Source organism: Rhagoletis pomonella, unplaced genomic scaffold, assembly GCF_013731165.1.
Source record: "Rhagoletis pomonella isolate Grant_MI unplaced genomic scaffold, Rhpom_1.0 Rhpom_scaffold_00012, whole genome shotgun sequence".
NCBI classification, from domain to species: domain Eukaryota; kingdom Metazoa; phylum Arthropoda; class Insecta; order Diptera; family Tephritidae; genus Rhagoletis; species Rhagoletis pomonella.
Genome location: NW_023458566.1, coordinates 12,853,026 through 12,873,523, shown reverse-complemented (window position 1 = coordinate 12,873,523; position 20,498 = coordinate 12,853,026). Strand labels below are relative to the sequence as shown.

At 33.0% G+C, this 20,498-nt stretch overlaps 1 protein-coding gene across 1 annotated transcript in view; it reads right to left on the bottom strand.

The window, feature by feature from the left end:
* LOC118747846 (adenylyl cyclase 78C) overlaps nucleotides 1-20,498 on the bottom strand; it is a 95,375-nt gene that overhangs the window by 27,134 nt on the left and 47,743 nt on the right. Inside the window, exons 2-7 of the mRNA XM_036482023.1 lie at nucleotides 5,992-6,505; nucleotides 5,584-5,869; nucleotides 5,070-5,344; nucleotides 2,719-2,908; nucleotides 647-828; nucleotides 159-351 (exon numbers count right to left, since the gene is read on the bottom strand). Of these exons, the coding sequence (XP_036337916.1) occupies nucleotides 159-351; nucleotides 647-828; nucleotides 2,719-2,908; nucleotides 5,070-5,344; nucleotides 5,584-5,869; nucleotides 5,992-6,505 (1,640 nt within the window). The remainder of the gene's footprint in view (nucleotides 1-158; nucleotides 352-646; nucleotides 829-2,718; nucleotides 2,909-5,069; nucleotides 5,345-5,583; nucleotides 5,870-5,991; nucleotides 6,506-20,498) is intronic.

Below are 20,498 nucleotides of genomic sequence, written 5' to 3'. Positions count from 1 at the left end.
CGATATTTATATCATAACACGCTTCTTACAAGAAAACGTCATTTCCTACTTGAAAGTTTACAAATTAACAAAAATATTTGCTAAAAAAAATTAAAAACTAATTATTTATAAAATCAAATCACCATTTTTAAAGTACTGCTAATTTTTTTTTCACTTACTTGAGTCCAGCAATCTTTGTGTTCGTTGCAATTCCTTTTCCGACTCTTTTTTATGTTCCATCGCTTTGTGTGTTTCGATGAAAGCAAGGCGCTGCCCACGGTCCGTCAGATACTTGGTGTACATGCCAGCCACATTAATTGCCGTGTACAAAATGAAGTTGGCGAATATTTGAAATACAATGCAATCAGCTTGCTAACGATAAAATAAAAAAAAAAAAAACAAATAGAAATAGAAATATAAAATAAAGAGCAACACTAAACAACAAAAGTATGTATGTGAAAAGCAGAAAAACGTTTGACATTTCAATGGAAAATGTAATAAAATGAGTGCAGCGCAGCAGCAGCCATTCTTCAGCCTTCCTTGCTATGCAATAAAATAAATATTTCAAAGGCCACAGCATGCAATATGTCGAATAAATAGTTGGACAGACGCTATTTAGTTATAACCTTCGCCAACTAACAGTACGCTCTTCAACCTGGGTACGTACTTCTTTCCGTCTAACTTTAATTATGGTAATTACGGCCAGATGACAACTAGCTGTGATGGTACCGCCGACGACACACCATTTCAATGGCAACGGCAGCATTGCATACGGCACAAATATCACGAACAGGATGTACCAGACCAAGTATTCGCGATACGTGAAGCCAATACCTTGTCCAACGAAACCTGTGGTGGCGAGAGAGAGGAGCGAGAATAAGGAGAAAGTTAGTGAAAAAAAATAATATTAATTTGCATAGCGCGGTACATTATTGTGGAAATGTGCAATTCTAGCCAAATTATGCACAACTTTGTGGCTGTCTAATTTGATGTGGTAAAATTTGCATTTTGTCTACAAATTTGCGTTTGGCGGCATGGGAGGCTCGTAAAATATTTGGTTCTTATAAATAGTAAAATAGTATGGGTCTTATTGGTGCAGACTCTGCAGCGAGTAAAAATCTAATTGGTATTATAAAGCGGAGCAATCTGTGACAATATAACGGAGGAGAATGTAAAAAAAAAATAAATTCTTAGTATACACTAAAATGAGATCCGTTTATGAGCGCCAGTAAAACTATGAGCACCTTGAGGTACTTAAACGAGTATAGGGTGATTCAAGGGTGTCACAGATCTTTGGCAGCAATTGGTTTGTAATTTTGGAAAACTAAATTATGGAGAGCTACTCAGTTGAAGAACGCCTAAAAGTAGAGACCGAACATAACAGTTATTGATGAAAACTGTCATTGAAAAATTCACTATGAAAGAAATGTTCTACAACTAAGTGATACATACCTATCGATTTCTTTTTTCACCGAGACTCAAATTTGAAAATAAATTTTTATTTGCAATTTCTAAGCAAAATTTAAAAAATAACAATTACTTTTGATTTTTATATTATAAATCCAAAATAACAATTATTTTTAATTTTTATATTATATGTCTTAGATAACAGTTATTGAAGACTTTTATTTATAATATTTATTTAATATGTGCATACTATTGCCAGAGGGGTCGTGGTGGGCATTTAACGGATGTCGTTTTTCATACGGGTTAGTAGGGATGCCTTTGAGTGAAGTACAGAATTGGAACTCTCACAAAAGGTAAATTATCTTGAAGTATTTATGGACCTCAAAACCATTTGCAAGTAAAATATTGAGAAGCGAGTCTACAGCTTCCTTGATGGCAGCTTTCTACTGAAAACAAATGTCATTGGAGTACAGTGTCATCAAAATCGTTAAAATTTGCTAATTGCTTGTCCCTAGGGTGACACATTACCCAAACTAACCAACCAACCAGCTCAGCAAAAGTTTCAAGACATTCTAAATTTCAATGCAGGGAAGCTAAAATGACAAAAAAAAACACTTAAAATAAATTTTGGTTCGTAGATTATGAATCTGTATACCATTTTTCTAGATCAGGTAATTTTCACAAGATATTTTTTGATTTTAAATTTGCATTGGAAATGAAAAAAAAACAAAATTTAACATGGAAAATGTTACTCATACGCCATGTACGAGTATTTTCGAGGACGGCCATGTGGCGTATTGGTAACATTATTTTCTGGCCCTATTTCATACAAAAAATTATTGCACATTTTCACTCTTCAAAACTTGTTTGTTTATCCATTGGTTTTCAGCGCTAGTAGCTGGAATTTTAGTAAAAGAACAAGTCTTAATCTAAATTAAAAAAAAATTACAAAAGATTTCTTATTTTTTTATTTTTTCTTTGTTATTGTTTGATTTTTTTTCAGGCAAATTGGCCTTATCTGGAAAAATCATGTAATCTATAACCCAATCTTAGGTTTACATGTTTCGGAGTTTTTTTTGTGTAATTTCAAAACTTTAGATTTTCCTTACCAGTGCTTTCGACGTTATTTTTTTTAATGATTTTAGACAAATTCATAAATTAAATTAGGTTAGTTTGTAATTCGTGGACAAATTTGCAATTCTCTTTCCGAAATTTTCTAGGAGAATGAATTTTCGTGGTAGTCTTGCATTTAAAATTGAATTAATTCACACAAAAAGTGCATAAAAATATACAAATTTATGTTGCATCCTGTATTTTAGCTCCATTACTTACCTTGTATATTCATTAAAACCCATGTACATACGGCTGCCCAGTGCAAATAGTTGTTGGCAAAGCATCTCCAAAAGCCCAAACAGCAAATGCTTACATTGGCCACAATACAGCAAACGGACCAGGTAATTGCCGTTGACAATTTCACATCCTCTGAATCGCTATTCGTTAGGGCGTTGTAAGTACCGTTGCCCTGTTTGAAAAAAATAGACAAATACAGAATTTCGAGACATAATTCGGTCATTAAGTATACGCATAGGTGTACCTATGCTTGTAAGTGTGTATGTACATTGTAAGTATGTAAGAGAGCTTAGTTTACTTCAACATCCACTGGTATCAACATCAGTCAACAAAGCAGTCAATTTTATGAGTTTACTACTACTTCTTGTTTGCTTTTTAGTCTGGTTTTCTGCTGATGTCGGCTTCAAAAGAAGAGCAGCGAGAAAACCCAGCATAATGCGAGAATATAATTTGTTAGTTTTGCGTTTAATTTAATTTATTCCCTCAGAAGAGATATAGGAGAGAGTTTCGTAATATATGTATGTAGGTACTTAAGTCCTTAAAAGAGTTGAATTTGTTCTCACTGTGTACGGTTCCCAAATCAGTGTTTAGTGCGCGTACAACAGTCCATTTTGAGGGAAATTTAAACTTCATTGCTTAACAGCTTAACACAAAAAATAGGCGCGTTTGAGTTCGGATACAATGATTGACAAAGTTTAGTATTGTTTGTCCTACAGTGCTGATTTACTGCAAAGTTAGAATAGTTCATCGAGTTGGGGTAGCCTTTCGCACGGCGTCAAGATAGGGTAGACTGACAGCTTTAGACTAGTTGAGATAAATTAGCCCGGGGCCATCGATGTGTAAATTTCTTCGTCATGCGACACGATATTGGAAGATCGAATATTGTTTTGTTGGTGTCCATGTGCTACCTTACACACACTTATAGTCTAGACTTAACTTACGTAAGAAGCGAAAATATTTGGTTTTTATATTTTCCTTTTCAGCTGATGGCCACTTTGCCCGCTGTAAGCCACATCAAAAAATTCCTGAACAAAAACATATTGCGTTTACCAATATATTAGGTTACGTTACGGAAATTAAGTCTAGACTAACTGAGCCTTAATAAAAAAGTAACATTATTTCTTTCATGCAGAGTCATTTTTGGTTTTTCCGTGTTAGCGGGTTGTAATTTTTGAAGAGAAAAATTATATTTTAAACAAACTTAAACATAATTCACATTGTGGTTATTCACACTTGCCTAGTTATCAGGTTATGTGGTTATATTTTTTATTTTGTGTACAACAATAAAATACGCCACAGAATAATAATTTTTAGCCAGATAAGCTGATAACCAGGCAAGGCGGAACAACCGCATTGATTACTTGTTGGGACTGTAACTGAGTGCTTCCTTCGCTTACAGAAGGATCAGGTTTCGAACACTATTAGGGGGAACGTAAAATTTTTAGTTTTTTTTAGTTTTTCTTCATTACGAAAAAGTATCTGAGAAGTACAGAACGAAATCATATTCAAAAGAAAAAACCTCCAAAATTAAATCTCTTAAAAGCAAACAAATGGTCGTTTGGCGCCAAATCATATGTGTTTTAGCTTGAAACAAAGAAAATATGGTATATTTTTTTTATATTTCCACTAAAAATGGCACTAAGCCCAATAAAATGTTTTGATATAAATAGTTATTAGGCCAAAAAGTAACAAAAAAAAAAACAAGAAACCAATCAATTAACAGTGTTTGGGCCACATATGTCTTTTATATGTATATATATATTATATATATGTAAATGTTGCAGTTTTTCCAACGGAATTATAAAATTTATATTATATATTAAGATATCCGCTAAAATAACTCGAAAAAATATTAAGATATGCGTGAGCTGAAACAATTTGAAATGCCTCTAAAATCCTTATTATTTTGATACCGTTTAAAATTATTTTTAAACATTTTTATGCAGACCTTTTAAGCTGAGGCGATTCAATTAATAAATTAAAGCCAAATTACTAAGAATCCCGACAAAATCTTTCGGAAAATTATTAAGATTTACCTGAGATACAACGATTTGAAAATACCTCCAAAAATCTCATTATTTTTTAAACATTTTTATGAAGACCTTTTATGATTAAACTCTTCTATTATCCGAAGTGATTTTTTAGAAAAAAAAATAAAAAGTTTTCGATAAAATAAAAAGCTCGATTTTCGGAGTTATTTGAAATAGGTTAGACGCACGTAAATCGTAGTCGTAAATATTTTGACGGAATTCTTAAAATGCTATAATAAATTTTATATTTCCAATGGAAAAACAGTATCGATTTTTTCTTTATGTATGTACAAAAATACTCACCGCTTTGCCTTCGACATTTCCTTCCTTAACGAACCAAATAGTTGCAAGCGTTACTTTCAGCATAAAATCGACCAGATTTACAATGATCAGTGACTTTTGTCGTTGACGATGCGTATACAAAAGATAAGAACGCTCCAGTGAATGCTGCTTAAATGAATTTGTCAGAGATGGACAGAGAATGCCCTTAACGACATTGGCGCTTTTGAATGCCGAGTATGTTTGATTGGTCAGTGGTCGGGGCTGAGCTGTTGGACTGCAAGCATCTGCTTCACAATCTTCATAATTGAGTTGCCATGGGGTATCAATGAGTAGAAAGCCACAGGGAATTGGGTTGACCGGAAATTGAAGAATTTCAATTAAATTCTCGTACGGAAAGATTGCACATTACATTATTAGAGATACAAATGTTTGTTTTAAATAACAGAATTACTGTGTATGCACTGCGGGCTGGCTACACATGCATGCTTTGTGAGTGCGTGTGTGTGTCTTTGACTTTTCTCCAATTTCAACTTACCATAATTGCTTGTGCTGCCAAATATGCTGCAGCTTTCGGTGCGTCGTTTCGGCCCCAACTTCATTCTCTGCTCAACAATGCGTACGGATTGCACACGCCACGGCGTATTCTTACCACCACCACCACCACCACCACCACCACCACCACCACCCACACCACGTCCGGCAACCGCTGCGGGTCGTCGCAAATTCGATGCTATTGCTGTGGTGTTAGTGGCTGGCTGCTGATCATCCATTTGTGCGCCATCGCCAGGAAGTCGTGGAATTTTCGACATATCGGGAAATTGCTATATAAAAGCATAGAGAACGAAAATGAAAACGTAAGTTACGCACCAAGTTAATGAGCGCTTTGTTGTCTCACATTCACTTATGCTAATCAATTCACAACTCGCAACTCCTATCTGCTTACCTTCACACGCAATATGCTGCTGTCAATTACATCCTCATCGCTCACATCAGCCTTCACAGCTTCATCGTTGTCGTCCGCAATTTGTGCCGCCGGATTAGTGAGACCACAATCTGCATCGGCATCGGCATCGGCATCGGCATCGGCATCTGCTTCAGTTTCATCGTCGCCACCCACGCCGCTATCGCCATTATCGGTCACATCGAGGTTCAGCGACATATTTGTGGGTTTGTCCACACGCACCCGCTGACATTTGGGTTCATCGTCGTCGAGTATCTCTTGCTGCGCCAGCGGGGGACGTGGTTGCTCGAATTCATTACTCTTAGTTACAGCATTTCCGCCTGAACAGCGCCGTCGCAGTATTGGTGTTAGGGTTTTTGTTGCTGTACTGCGCGTGCTGTGGTTGCTTAGTCTGCGTTGTTGTTGGCGTTGCAGCGCCAGCGGCGACTGGCTTAATGTACGCAAATGCACTTCATCGCACATCAATTTATCGTCCATATTGCGTTCTTCCTCTGAACTGGAAGTGCCAAATGGTTTTGGTTGTGGAATGACGGAGTTGAGTTGTACATGAAATGGTAGGCAATTGTGGGAATAATAGAAAATGAGTGCGTTTAATTGGAGAGTTACAAGAAGGCAGTTATCTTTTAGAACATGAAAAAATAGTAAACGAATTTTTGAGAGAACACAAAAATTCTCTAATCAGAAACCATAGATTATAGCTTATTTTTAAGGGCTAAACAAGTCTTTGCTCGTTGCTCTTGTGAGAGAAAGAAAGAAGGCCGCCTCTGCGTTAGAAATTTTAAGTAGACAAATATTCAGCTTATCTTGACAAAAAAATTTGCAGTAGTCGTTAAAAGCGCAGTTCTTCGAGTAGGATCACAACTAGTGTGCCAAGAAGTGCCTCAAAAGTGACACATCTTTCGGCCACAGGACCTCTTCCCAGTGAAAATCCCATCCACGAATATTTGACAAAAGGGACTCCCTGCTCTTGACTTTAGATACGCACATTGGAGCACAGACGGCTCTTGGATGGAGGATAAGGCAGGTACAGGCGATGTATTTTGAAACAAGTTTCCTTCATCCCTTATCAAATAAATTATACACCCACCCTATCGAAAACAACAATAATCAAAAAGGAAACACCTTGAGGTATTTATAACACTAGTTCCAAACTGGCAATTCCAATAGGCAGATGGATGAAGTATTGGTAATCTTCGACTGCGCCCGATTAAATGATCAAAAGGATTTAAAGCGCGGGATTTTAAATATCTTTTGAGATAAACCAACAGCCATTTGGGCACTCGATAACAGGACGATAAACGACAAGCATGTTAAAGACTGCTTTGACATACTTCAGGTTTTGACAGCTAGAAATGCAGTAACGCTTTGTTGATCGAAGGCAATGAAGATTTTTAAATGTCTCGATATATGGATATCAAATGAAAGGTATTATGAAAGGTAATATGAAAGGTAACTTTGGTGGTGGTGGGTAGCCACGCTTCTATGTTAAACAAATTTTTATTTTGTTTGTTTCAATCAGCATTTTTTTGTATGTATACATAGAACGTATACGCTCAAGGTACGTACTACTCATTGTAGCGTATTGCTAAATAGGGTTGCCACCTAAATTTTAAAGTAAGAAAATTACTTACTTTATAGATATCATAATCCAATTTTTTTTTAAATTTATTTCCAAAATATTATTTTAAGCTATCTAAATGACCAGTATTTGATATCCAAACCTTGAAAACTTAAAAAAATATATGCACTCCGAGCAAAGCTCGGTCAACCTGGTAGGTACTATAGCTTAAGGAACTACTTTTTCAGTGGGTTAAATTTTCGGATTGTTTATTTTATTCCGACAAAATAATGCGTATTTACCTACACACATACATACACTGGCGATCAAAAGTGGATGAATGGAGTTTTGTTTTTAATATTTATAATGCTTTTCAAGCAAAATTTTTTAATTATTTCTTAATAAAAATATTGCTCATGCTCTATTTAGAACTATATAACTTACACAGAATATAAAAAAATTCCATAAAATTTTATCTAAATTTCGAGCTTTTTAACCGGATTAAAAAAATGTTTCTGATATTTAATAATTTTTTTTTTGTTGACGGCGTTGTGAACTTTTTTCCATATAAATTTCTTGTGGAAAAATATTGCGCAAGACCGTTTGCGAAAAAAATAAAATAAAAAATGTCAACGTCAGTTTTCCTAAATTTCGTTCTTTATATGAAAAATAACCGCAAAAGCCGTCAGCTTAAAAAAAATTATTAAAAATCAAAGCAATTTTTAAGCTGCTCAAAATTTCACTTATTTTACTAAAATTTTATAAGCCTGTTAATTGCATATACAATTTTTTTATAAAAATTCTGGTTAAAAGGCTCGAAATTTAGATAAAAATTTGGGAAATTTTTCGAAGTTCTTTATAAAGTTTGAATGTGTGAGTTATGTACATGGTTGTTGTTAAAGCAGAAGCCATATTTTTATAAAAAACAACTATGTGTAGTAAATATGTATGTTCGGAATCCCCTCAACAACAACGTAAGCATTGTCTAAGTGAATTGTATCAGATTTGTAAAATCATTATTTAAATTAGCTGCCTCAGCTTATGACATCAAACAAACAAGCGCTGTTGACATTTATGTTGCCTTGTCTGGATATACATTGAAACATTCACACGCACAATAAAATCGCACAATGGAATGTACCGAATCAAGACATCTTCGAAAATTTAAAAATTTTGAAATATTTTTAAGATGGATTTTTTTAACCGAAAAAATTCGACAAAATTTTGACTTTGATCTGATATAACTCAACGAGTTATTTTGAAAACATTTTTGAAGACGAAGAGCATTATCTCTCTCTAAAAAAAGTGTGTTCCTATCTTCTAAGCTGTAAGTTTTCAATATTTCGTGAATTTTTAATTCGTCGCTAAACACTGTGCAAAGCATTAATAAGTTAGTATGTCACAGGCATATTTTCATCTACGAACGTACATACGTACGTACATACTATTTATGTAGTTATTTAAAAAAGAAAACATGTCCAAACTTAAGACATTAAATAAAAACTGAGAAGTATTAGCCAAGGCATCATAGAAAATGTAGCCCGGGAAGGGAATCCTGCCGCCAGAGTAATTTAATATTGAACGCCGTAATCGAATCACAGACAAATTTTATTTATAGACTTCTAATGCGACCCGCTGAGGGAATATTCATGTAGACAATGTACATACATATAAATATGTATAATAAATAAGTAGAAATATGCCAAATACATATGTACATATGTATACGTATATTTATTTATCTATGTCGGCTAGAGCAGCTTACGCGCTATGCCCAACATTGTGCGAGGTTTGTTTTGGTGATAACATCTGCAGATTATTGATTTAGATAGCAACTTTTAACAAGCTTGTTTGCTGAAATGACTCACTTAGAAAGCTTGATAACTATCTGTCATGAATAACGTTGAAGTTGTTTTTTTCTACCTTTTTGAGTGTTCTAACTCTTCTAAAAGATATTTTTGCTAAGGTGAAGAGAGCTACATCCATACACTAAGAAAATATACTACTCCAAGAGCCTAATTAATAATTAGGATACAACAAATCTTTTGACTAACTACGGCTATGTGAAACTCACGCGCCACGTTTTTATGCGCAGTATATGTATGCATTATTTATGACATAAGTACATATATAAGTATGTACTAACTGATGTGTTTATTGCTACTATGAATATGACATTTATGTTTACATCACGGATTGCTTTTGTTTTATTTTCATATGTGATCTTATACTTTGAGTACATTTTTTACGGTAAAAGGCTTTGCATTTGAAAAAGAAAATCAAAATAATTTCATGATAAAAAGTAGGACCAGAAATGATTACATATGGCATTCCCATGGTGGCGCACGTGACAGTCGTACGATTTCAATGTGATACAAAAAAGGAATACCATTTGTTTTCTTTAACTTTTTTGGGCCATTGTATAGCACATAATTAGCTCTATATTTAACCGAAAAATGAAATCAATCGAACTGCTTGGTCCTGAAATATAAGCATTTAAAGAGAGTGTCGTTACGTGACAAAAAATGGAAGTTGATTTTTTCTTTTCTTACAAAATCTCAAAACTCTGCGAATTGTGGATGGCTATTTTCATGAAACTTATTTTAATATGATTAGGAGCAATTCTAGTTGTTTTTAGAGTTTGAATTAATGCAAATTGTTTCAATTCTCTTTTACAACCCCAAGTGTGAAACGTGACGTGACGTGGCGTGATAAATTTCCATCGTTATATTTTTGTTAATATTGCTTTTAAATGAATTTTCAACGCAAATAAAACATGTATTTTATGTAGAATATACTTTATATTTTGACTTCAGTGCCAATTCAGGGTCAATTTATTAGAAATCTATGATTTATTATGTTTCAACCACATACGCCAAATTCGAACCAAATCGGACCATAAATACGGTTTTTCGAAATATCTCGACCTTGGCACCACCTAGGAAGACCATTTTATGCAAAGATGATTCTACTTACATAGCCAGTATATATTTAAAAAGCAGACAAATCGGCCCGTAAATACGTTAGATATAAAACTTTTATTTTTTCTGTCGTGGTGGACCTTCCGCTGGAAACACCCATATATGTATTTGGATAGTAGACAGGCGTTTACTGAAATTTGAATACCCATGATAGGCCATTTTGAGGAGGAAATATTTCGATTTACATATTTTGGGCCGAATTTCCGTCATACCTTGTCAATTTGTTTTGGGAACAAACCGGTTTCGGAAATTCTTTTTTCTTAAAATCATCATCGTTTCAATCTGTTATAAGAATAAACCAACACCAATAAAGAAAATATTTTCTTGAATCAAATTCATTACTTTTGATATGCTGTCGGTGGAGCATTGATGTAAGAATTTGCGGATTTATTTAATTTCTGGATGATTTAATGGCCAGAAAGACATTTACACTACCGACTAGTTTGGTCTCTCCGTATTGCTGCGTTCGCGAACTCAAAAAACAATAAAGTTGACCTAACTCATTGATACAGATCTCTTAGATTTGTCTTCCAAGAAAAGTCCTATACTGGATCGTATGAAGAGTCCCTGTAAATTTTTGTCACTATGTAGTGTTGATGGCCATACATCTGGCCACGCTAGCCCGATTCCGTCCAAACTGACGTGCGTTTGAAATACGAAAAGCAGCGTGAACGCCAGATCGCGTAGAGTTTTTCCGATTACCTCGTGTAAATTTTGATGTCAAAAAATGCGAGTTGTCAGGGGAGAAACACTAAACTCGACCGTTTGAACAAACTGGCCAACAGAATAGTAGGAGCTGTGTTCCATCATGACACTGTCAGACCACGCACATCTTTAATGACTCGGAAAAAATTGGTGAGCCTCAGTTGGGATGTTTTCGTACATCCACCGTATAGTCCGAACCCCGCAGCGTCTGACCTTTAAATGGTTTAGTCGCTGCAAAGCACTCTTGGAAAAATAAAAATTTACCGACCGAAGAGCCGCTGAAAATCACTTCACAGAAGTTCTACACTGATGGATGTATGAAGCTATGCACATGTAAAATGACAAAAGGTTACAGATAAGTAGTAAGGTTGTAGATAAATACATACATACATATGTATGCATACCGTTGATTAAAATTGATTTTCAATAGAGATTTTTTTTCAAAAATTTACGCAAAAATCAGCAGAGACTTTTCATATGTACCATGGCTTTGTATTTATAATACAAATATTTCGAGTCAATTGGCATTCCTGTAGAAATTATAAATGCCAACGTAAACTAAATTATTAACTTAGAGGCATTTTCGCAATAGATTTCATTATATTCATTAGTATAGCCTAATTAAGCATCCACTCGAATAAAGCAATGAAAAGCACAAAAACCAATTATGAAATGAGTCACAAAAGCTGCCAACTAAATGATATAAAGCTATTAAACTAAATTATATGCTAATTAGTTGAAAGTAAAAGTGCACACTTAAATATAGATGAACATTTATAAGTAGACAACATACTTATGTAGGTATGCATATAAACTAGAGATGCCGTTTTTGAATCGATTAAATCGAATTATCGAATTAATTGTTTAATCGAGCCCTTCTGATTCGATTTTTTGTCGATTTTTTAATTCCGATTCGCCCGTGAATTGAGTAAAAAAAATTCGAGAATCGAAATTCGATTTTTCCTCAATTGAAGCATATTGTAATACGGTTTGCCCCAGAAAATCTATGAAAATTTAAAGAAATTTAAATTTGGGCTGGTACAAAAAAAAAAATGAGAAGACCAATGAATTCAATGACGTTTCTCCTCCGACTATAGGGCTCCTCAGGGAAGCCCCTTGAAAATAACTATATAAAATTATGGCTAATACTACAATAAAAACTCCAAAAATTTCAATTCCAAACTTTATGCAAATTTTCATTAAAAGTTTTCACCGCTTAATTACTCTTCTTATATTTTTTTTTAAAGGGTAATTAAGAAGTGAATACAAAAAAAAACTAAAAAACGGCCGCATTGCAAAAAAAAAATATATATATATATATATATATATATATGTACGTAAGCTCCATTACAGTTCTTAAAATAGTGGCTAAATTTGAAGTAAAACGTAAATTTTTTTTAATTTGTGTTAAAAAAAAAACAAACAAAATTTTGAAAAAATTTAATAGTCTTCTTAAATAGGGCTAACATTGAGTTTTCAATAGGGATTAAATAAAAAAATTTTAATCACTATATTGTGCATTAAACACTACCCGTGTCATTGTGTTTTTTTCCACATGGCAATTTTAAAATGGCATACACATTCGGCTTAAGAATTTATGAAGTTTCTGTTGAATGATCATATCATTGTCTTAGTATATAACAACCTTATCTCACACTTTTATTTTTTAATAACTATGTTTTAAAAATTACTTATGTACAAAAAAAAAGTTTGCTCAGACCGCTGTATTTTGTTTCATTATAAAAATTAAGTGAAATACGTTATTTGACAATATATGTTAATCGATCTTGGGAGAGCGAATTATTTTTTGACGATTCATCGCATCGATTATTTATATTTCGATTCAAATCGATTCAGAAATCGATTTTTTTATGTCGATGTGGCATCTCTAATATAAACGTGATGGTGAGCTTTTTAAATAGCAATGCCATAAGTCTGTTTGCTGAAAGTAAATATAGTTATTTGCATTTTGTGGGCGGATTTTATTACAAGTTTTATTGCAAATTATGACCGCAAACAAGTAGGAATTGATGTTTATGAAATAAGGAAAGCAAACTGAATATTTAAGAGTTGATTTAAGGTGGTGGCATTAAATGTTGCATACATAGCAGCATACATAGTCGTTGTGACTTATGCGTGCTGCTAATTGATAAATATGTACATAAATAGGCTTTTTCGAAATTGAGCACTTTATATTATTTACAAGTATAATGAAATTTAATTTGTTTAGAACAATTCGATGCCGGGCCCGCCGTAAAAATAAATAATTGCAAAACGCCACATACAAATGTATGTATGTATATTTCCATAAAGGTGGCTTGCCCAGGTGAGAATGTTGATGGAAGAGGGACGTATTTATATGGAGGGGAATCAAACTCGAAAATTGAAAAGCTGACAGGCTTCTTCATTTCATGACAGGAAAATAACAGTTTTATAAACAAAATTTCCGTCGAAGAGGAATGTGAGTAGAAACCTTGAAATTCGGAGTAAACGCCCAATTTTAAATGAATTGTAAAATCAATAAAGGAAATGATCGTGCAAGCGCAATAAACAGTGATCGAATATTAAAAAAAAATGGAGCTTACACATTCGGTTTAGCTGACCTTTACCTCCAGACTTCGAATGCCAGATTGGTTGCTCTGAGGCGCCTTTTCATAGCGGTAATACTGTACGAGGTTTGTTTTATCTGTAACCACTCGGATATGGAAGGTGTGCCCGTTAAAAGCATACAAAATGATTATGCTAGAACATTATTTTTCTTTTTCTTAAAGATGTTTTTCTTACATTTTTTTTATACGAGTATTTATTTAGCGAGCTCCAGAGTTGAATATTCTTGAACACGTGACAATACTTGGGCTTCAAGCCATGCTGAAATTCTCCAAAAGCATTGACATCCTTCAAATATAATTAACTAAATTTCTATCTCCATTTGGCATCACTGGGGACCTATTGGTCCATATGGGGCGATCAGCCAGCCAGAATAACCTAACCTAACCTTATTTAGGGTTTTCATTTCCTCATTTTTTCTTTGTTCTCTGCGCATTTAATTTACATAAATTTAAATCTATTTGTCAATTTATTTGAATTTCACTAGACTTTTCTTTAACCCCTAATGGGTATTTATATCATTTTCTTTTCATTCGAATTTTTCATTTTATTTAACCTTCTATTTATCTTACCTTTCTCTCTCTCTCTCTTTCATCTTTATTTTTCTTCTTTATTTTCGATCTCTTTTTTAGTCTAATTTTTATCCTTGTCCCTTTAGCGAATTCCTTTCTTTTTCTTATGCATTAATTTTCCTTTTCTTTTCGCCTCATCCCCTTCTTCCGTTTTTCTATTTGTTTTTCAAATATTTACCTCTTTATTTTTCTTTATATTTTTGCTTATCTTTTTCTTCATCTTTTTTTTTTTTTAATTTTCCTCCTTCACTTTTGCTGTCCATTTCTCCATTATTCCTTATCTAATTCGTTTCCTTTTCATATCCGAGTCTTTTCCTTTTTCTCATCTTTTTTCCTCATACTTCTTTTCCGTTGTTCTATATGTTTGTCAAATTCTTCCAATTTTTTTATATATTTTTTATCTTTTTCTTCATCCTCTCTTCTTCTTATTTTTTTTCTTCTTAATTTTCTATGCCTTTTTTCTCTAAACATTTCCTTTTCATTTTCGTTTCCTCTTTCTTCTTTTTTTATTTTTATTTTAATTTTTATATTTATTTTCCTTTCCCTTTTCCTTTTCCTTTTCCTTTTCCTTTTCCTTTTCCTTTCCCTTTTCCTTTTCCTTTTCCTTTTCCCATTTGCATTATTTTACCTTTCCTTATTAATTTCGTGTTTAATATTATTTTTTTCCCTTACCCATTTTCCTTAATTTCCTTCTTTTGTTTGCAAATTTCCCCGTTATTTATTTATATATAGCTACATATAAAAACCATAGGAAGAAAATAATAACATTTCTGTGGGAATATTCACTCTACCAAAAAGCCAATGACATTGTCGCCAATGGCGTTGCTCGTCCCACACGAGCCCATAAATCAACAAGTCATGCCGAAAATGACAAAAATAACGAAGCAACAACACTACATAAATATGTAGATATTAGGGCTGTGCGATTATTCGATTACTCGAGCAAGTTGGTTAATCAATTATTCGGTTAATCAATTACTCGAGTAATCAAGATTTTGATTACTCAAAACGATGATTAATCGAGTTACTTGAAATATGATTACTCAAAAAAATAATTTTGCTCGTTAAAAGAGTTTGCTTTGGAAAATGCTTATTTTCTTTTTTACATTCTGTATATGAAAAAAATTGTTTGCTTTAATTTTTGAAAACAGAAACGTTGTTTTCAAAGTATCAAGGAACTTTAACTACTTTATACATATGTAAAGAGTTGAAATGTTGATTACTCATTTTACTCGAAATGTTGATTAATCATAAAGCAAATTACTCAAATATTTTTGTTTTTGGTTAATCAAAAATCTTGATTACTCGAATAATTGAGTTATTTACTTTATGATTAATTAAAATTTTGAGTATTCAATTAATCGCACAGCCCTAGTAGATATGTTTTTACCAGCATTCGAAACCAATTCAAATACGAGCACTTAAATACATACATACATAGTATGTACATTCATTGCCCTATAAGTAGGAGTTCAGTCTGGGCAGAGAATGCAGGCGGGTGCCTAAGTTGACTGTCACTTGTGCAACAGAGCTAACTTACACTTATTGGTTACGAGCATACGTATTGTCAACACAAATACTCCGCAAGTAATAAAAGCTAAACAAATACGTGGAAGCAGTCACGGGTATGCATACATATGTATATGTGTACATTTGTATTTTCCCCTGCAGTGAAAAGCCTAACCAGTTAGAAAAAATACTAGTTCATTAACTAGTATGTGCCTACCAATTCGACAATTTCGAAGAACTTAAGCGTTCAGCGACATCTGCCTTTGAACTGCCAAAGTTTAAAATGAAGCGCAATTAATAAAATTTCTTACAAATGTTGCTGTAGCTGGCGTCACGTGAGGACTACTGGCTCTGGTTCTGAGATCGCAGGCTGAAGGCCGCTTGGAGTTGGTTAAGATTTTTAAAGTTAAATCAATGTAAGCAAAAATAATTATTTCAATTTAAATATAAATAACAAATTAGAAAATTTAATTGTATTGCAGAAAAAAACATACATATGGGAAAGAATGCTTGTGCCATAAAAAAAAATTAAAAATATATTTTTTTTAATTAAATTTAAAAATTACAATAAAAATCCTTATAAAAAAAAATAAAAATAATACCAGTCGCTAACATTGAAAAAGGATAGAACGTGAACTAGTCGGGCTGAAACGCAAACTGGTAGAATTCTAGTTCACAATTAGTAGCTTTCCCTACAGGGTTGTGCCTATGATAAGTTGTCTGCCGCGTAGCAGACAGTCCCCGTATTCGTGGGTGAGCGCCTATGTATAGGCAACACAAACAAACGCTAATCAGCATACCATCACTGGCAGAGCAATAAAAATGGTTTGGATTGTAAATTTAGATACAGTTGTATGAAAGTGGCTGTCATATGTGTTGCTGGCAATTAGATGTTTTAGAGTATATAAGAAAATAATGCGTGTGTATCTTGTATGCATTTAAAAATTAAAAATTAAGTATTTTTAAGCCTCTGTTTACATATACATATACATATATGTACATATATTTCAGTAAAAAAAAAAAAAAAAGTATTTATTTAAGAATCACGCAGTCTTTCCATAATTTTCCAGTGCCTGCAACTTCCTGTAAAAATATTGGAATTTCAGTGGATAGCTCTTATCAGGTTTTCCCTTATATGTATGTAAGTGTAGCACAGACAACTGGATATTGGTTTTTTTTGTTTATCTGCATGGAAAAATGTTTATTTATTTTTGCTTCTACTTTCATTCACCAACACAAAATTTTACTTATATCCATTACAGCGTGGCCCAGAGAGGTGCTTATCTACTAAGCGAGTGTACTAAAAATACATTTTTATATACATACGTTCATTTGTGTACACACATATTGGTACGTGTATAAACATTTATCTACCTAGAAGCGACAAAGCTTCGAAAATAGCTCTGGTAATTGCTAAAAATAAAACATGCCTGATAAATTCCAAAATTTGTTCTAGCAAAAAGTTATTGAGCGCAAAAATTGGTAATTTTCTTAAAATGCGTAACTCTGAATTATAAAAGTTAGGAAAATTCGACAAAGTTTCATTTTGGCCCAAATGAAATAAAAAATTTCGATTCATCTTAAATATCATCAAAAATATTGAACTTCCAAATTTTATTTCCAAACTTTAAGCATTTACACATTTATCCTTTAAGATGGCTACAAATACTTAAATACTTATATGCACATAAAAACGCATACATTTAAGTATGTAAGTCAAATCACCATTGCGCAGCTAACAACATTTTAAGAAACACTTAAGTCCCTAGGCTTTACACACATATGTAGCAAAAGTTAATACTTCTTTAATCTTTTTTAAGCGGCTCCAGCAAGGATGTAAACTCATTTTCGCATCAATGAAATTTGATCCACTTACTACAGTTTTATGGCTAAGCATGTGTGTACAAACACGTGCATACATACATACATACATATGTTTGAAAGTCAGATGGTAAAAGTGAAAGTATTTTTATGAAATGCTTGCTGTTTTTATATACAACACTTGACACTTAAGTGTGCATTTAAAATGTTAGTGCTAAGCGTAAATGCAGTAGAACCTCGATAGATAGCTGGTGATAACTAGAAATGTATGCTGACAATATCAGACCAAAGGAATCCATTTTAATTCTTATTTATTTATTCTTAAAAAAATTGTGTTGCATGTAAAATAAGGTATGCGCGTAGTCCAGAAGAGAAAAGTAAATGCAAGACCCCTTATCTCTTTCATAGACGCGTGACACCCCGAACCCATTCCAGATGGCAACATTAACTACGGTTTCAATCCCAGTTGTAGTCCTGATAACCGGAAGGGCTCTTCTTCTAGTGCGGGGTATAATGGCCTTTTTGTAGCGGTTCTACGATTTGAAGGACTCTTAAATTAATAAGATTTTACTGTAGCAGGCTATAAATAATACTGCCGAGAATATCTGTGTGTACAGTTACATAAAATTTTAAATGCAAATATTTGCGCCTACAGTCGTTAGGCTACAGCAATGTAAAGTTTTTTATTCGTTTGAAGTGCAAAAGGTTTACGATTACACTGGATTGCAGCAAAAAGGCACACCGGAGGCCAATATACAGTTCCTACCTAGAATTGCTCGCTGAATCCGAAAATCGAGTTAATTTTTTAAGTTACCGTTATACAGCTAAAAAAAAGTGGCCACAAAATGACATATATCTTACGAACCGATTTAACGATTTTTAATACGAACTTTGGAAAATGAAAGTTTACTAAATTCTCCATAAACCAATGATATATAACTTTTCAATCGGCCTGATCGTTTCTGAGAAATTAATTAATCATTGCAGATTAATTTATTTTTTGATGAAAAAAATAAAAAAATTAAAACTTTAACAGCGAAAAAAAAATAAAAAATAACAAATTCTGTGTACATTTTTCTCAGAATTGAAGTCTGTTCTGTTACAAAAACATGAAGCCACTAATTAAGACTATCAATGGATAAATAAAAAAGGAATGAGTGGTCAAATAAAAATGCGCAAGCAGTTTTCTATGAAATATGAGCTGGAGAGAGTGAACATGGCGTATGAGTAACATTCTTTTCTGCTCATATTTTATACAAAAAAACTGCTTGCCAATTTTCTTGATTTTTTTTTGCAACGGAACAGGCTTCCAACAAAAATGAAAAAAATTGACACAGAATTTGTTATTTTTATCTTTTTCCTTGTTAAGGTAAGTATTTTTCATAAAAATGGTATAAATAATTGATTTCTCAGGCCCATCGCTTTATGGAGAAATTTGTTAGTTTCCATTTGCCATATTTCGTATTAAAATTGATTAAGCTGAATAAAGGCAAATTGAAAACATCTCGAGAACTTATCCATAGAATCAAAATATATTTACTGCCGGAACAAAGTGTTGGCACGGCAAATTCTTTACAATATATGTAACAATTTTTAATCTAATATTTTTCCGCCAATTTTGTACAAAAATATGGTACATTCTATAACAAAAAACATAAAAGTATAATTTCTAAAATTTTGTGCAAAACTCGCGAAAACTCGCGAAAATTCAGCAAATTTTCAACTTTTTAATCAGATTTTTTAGAATTTTTTATGCAGATTTGTAGCCCAATCAATTTTATTGTAATAAAGTACAAGTTTTAAGTAGCTGGGAATTACCGTTGATTTTTGCAAATTCTTTTTTCACGCAGCCTCTTCCATAAAAAATATTTTTTTCGAAAATACTTTATACGGAAAAAATGCAAAACACCTTCAACAAAAAAAAAAAATTCTCAAAAATCAATGCGATTTTTGACTAACTCCAAACTTGAATTTTTTATACTAGAACTTAATGGGCTACAAAACTTCTAAAAAATCTGATTAAAAAGTTGAAAATTTATTGAATTTTTGTGAGTTTTGCATTCAGTTCAGAAATTATATTTTTTATATAAAAAAAATAGCGGACAAATATTAGAATAGAAACTGATGCATCTATTGTGTAAAATTCGCAGTGCCAATTTTTTTTCTTGGCGGCAGTGTAGCTCGATTCTCGGAATCAAAGAGCATTTTCACGTCGAAATTGGAAAGAGGCATCCGGTGAATAAAAAAAAAACACAAATTTGTGATGCAGTGTTATTAACACTTTATGCGGTACTTGGTTGTTAACAGCATTTTTATGTTTTTTCCATATGGATATTTTTAGATGTTTAATTTTAAATTAAAATTTTTACATTTTATTTCAACAACGCTTGAAGTTTATTGCAAATTTCAACTCACCACATGCACTTATGAAGACACCAATTTAGGTATATGAATGAAAATTAAACCTCACACCCACACACCACACTCTTCGTATGTCTGGTGCAAATATAAATTAGTTAATTGTTTCGACTAATTCCTTAGGCAAACACAAGTAACTTTATAAATAGCGTCAATAATTCCAACACACGCACATATGCACATAAGTATATTATTCGCAGGTCTATTGAATTGGGCAATGACAATCACCGCGGCGCGCCATTTCTTGGCTAACACCACCCACCGATGCTGATTTAATACAATTATCACTTTGCCGATTGTGTCCGAAAACAAAAAAAA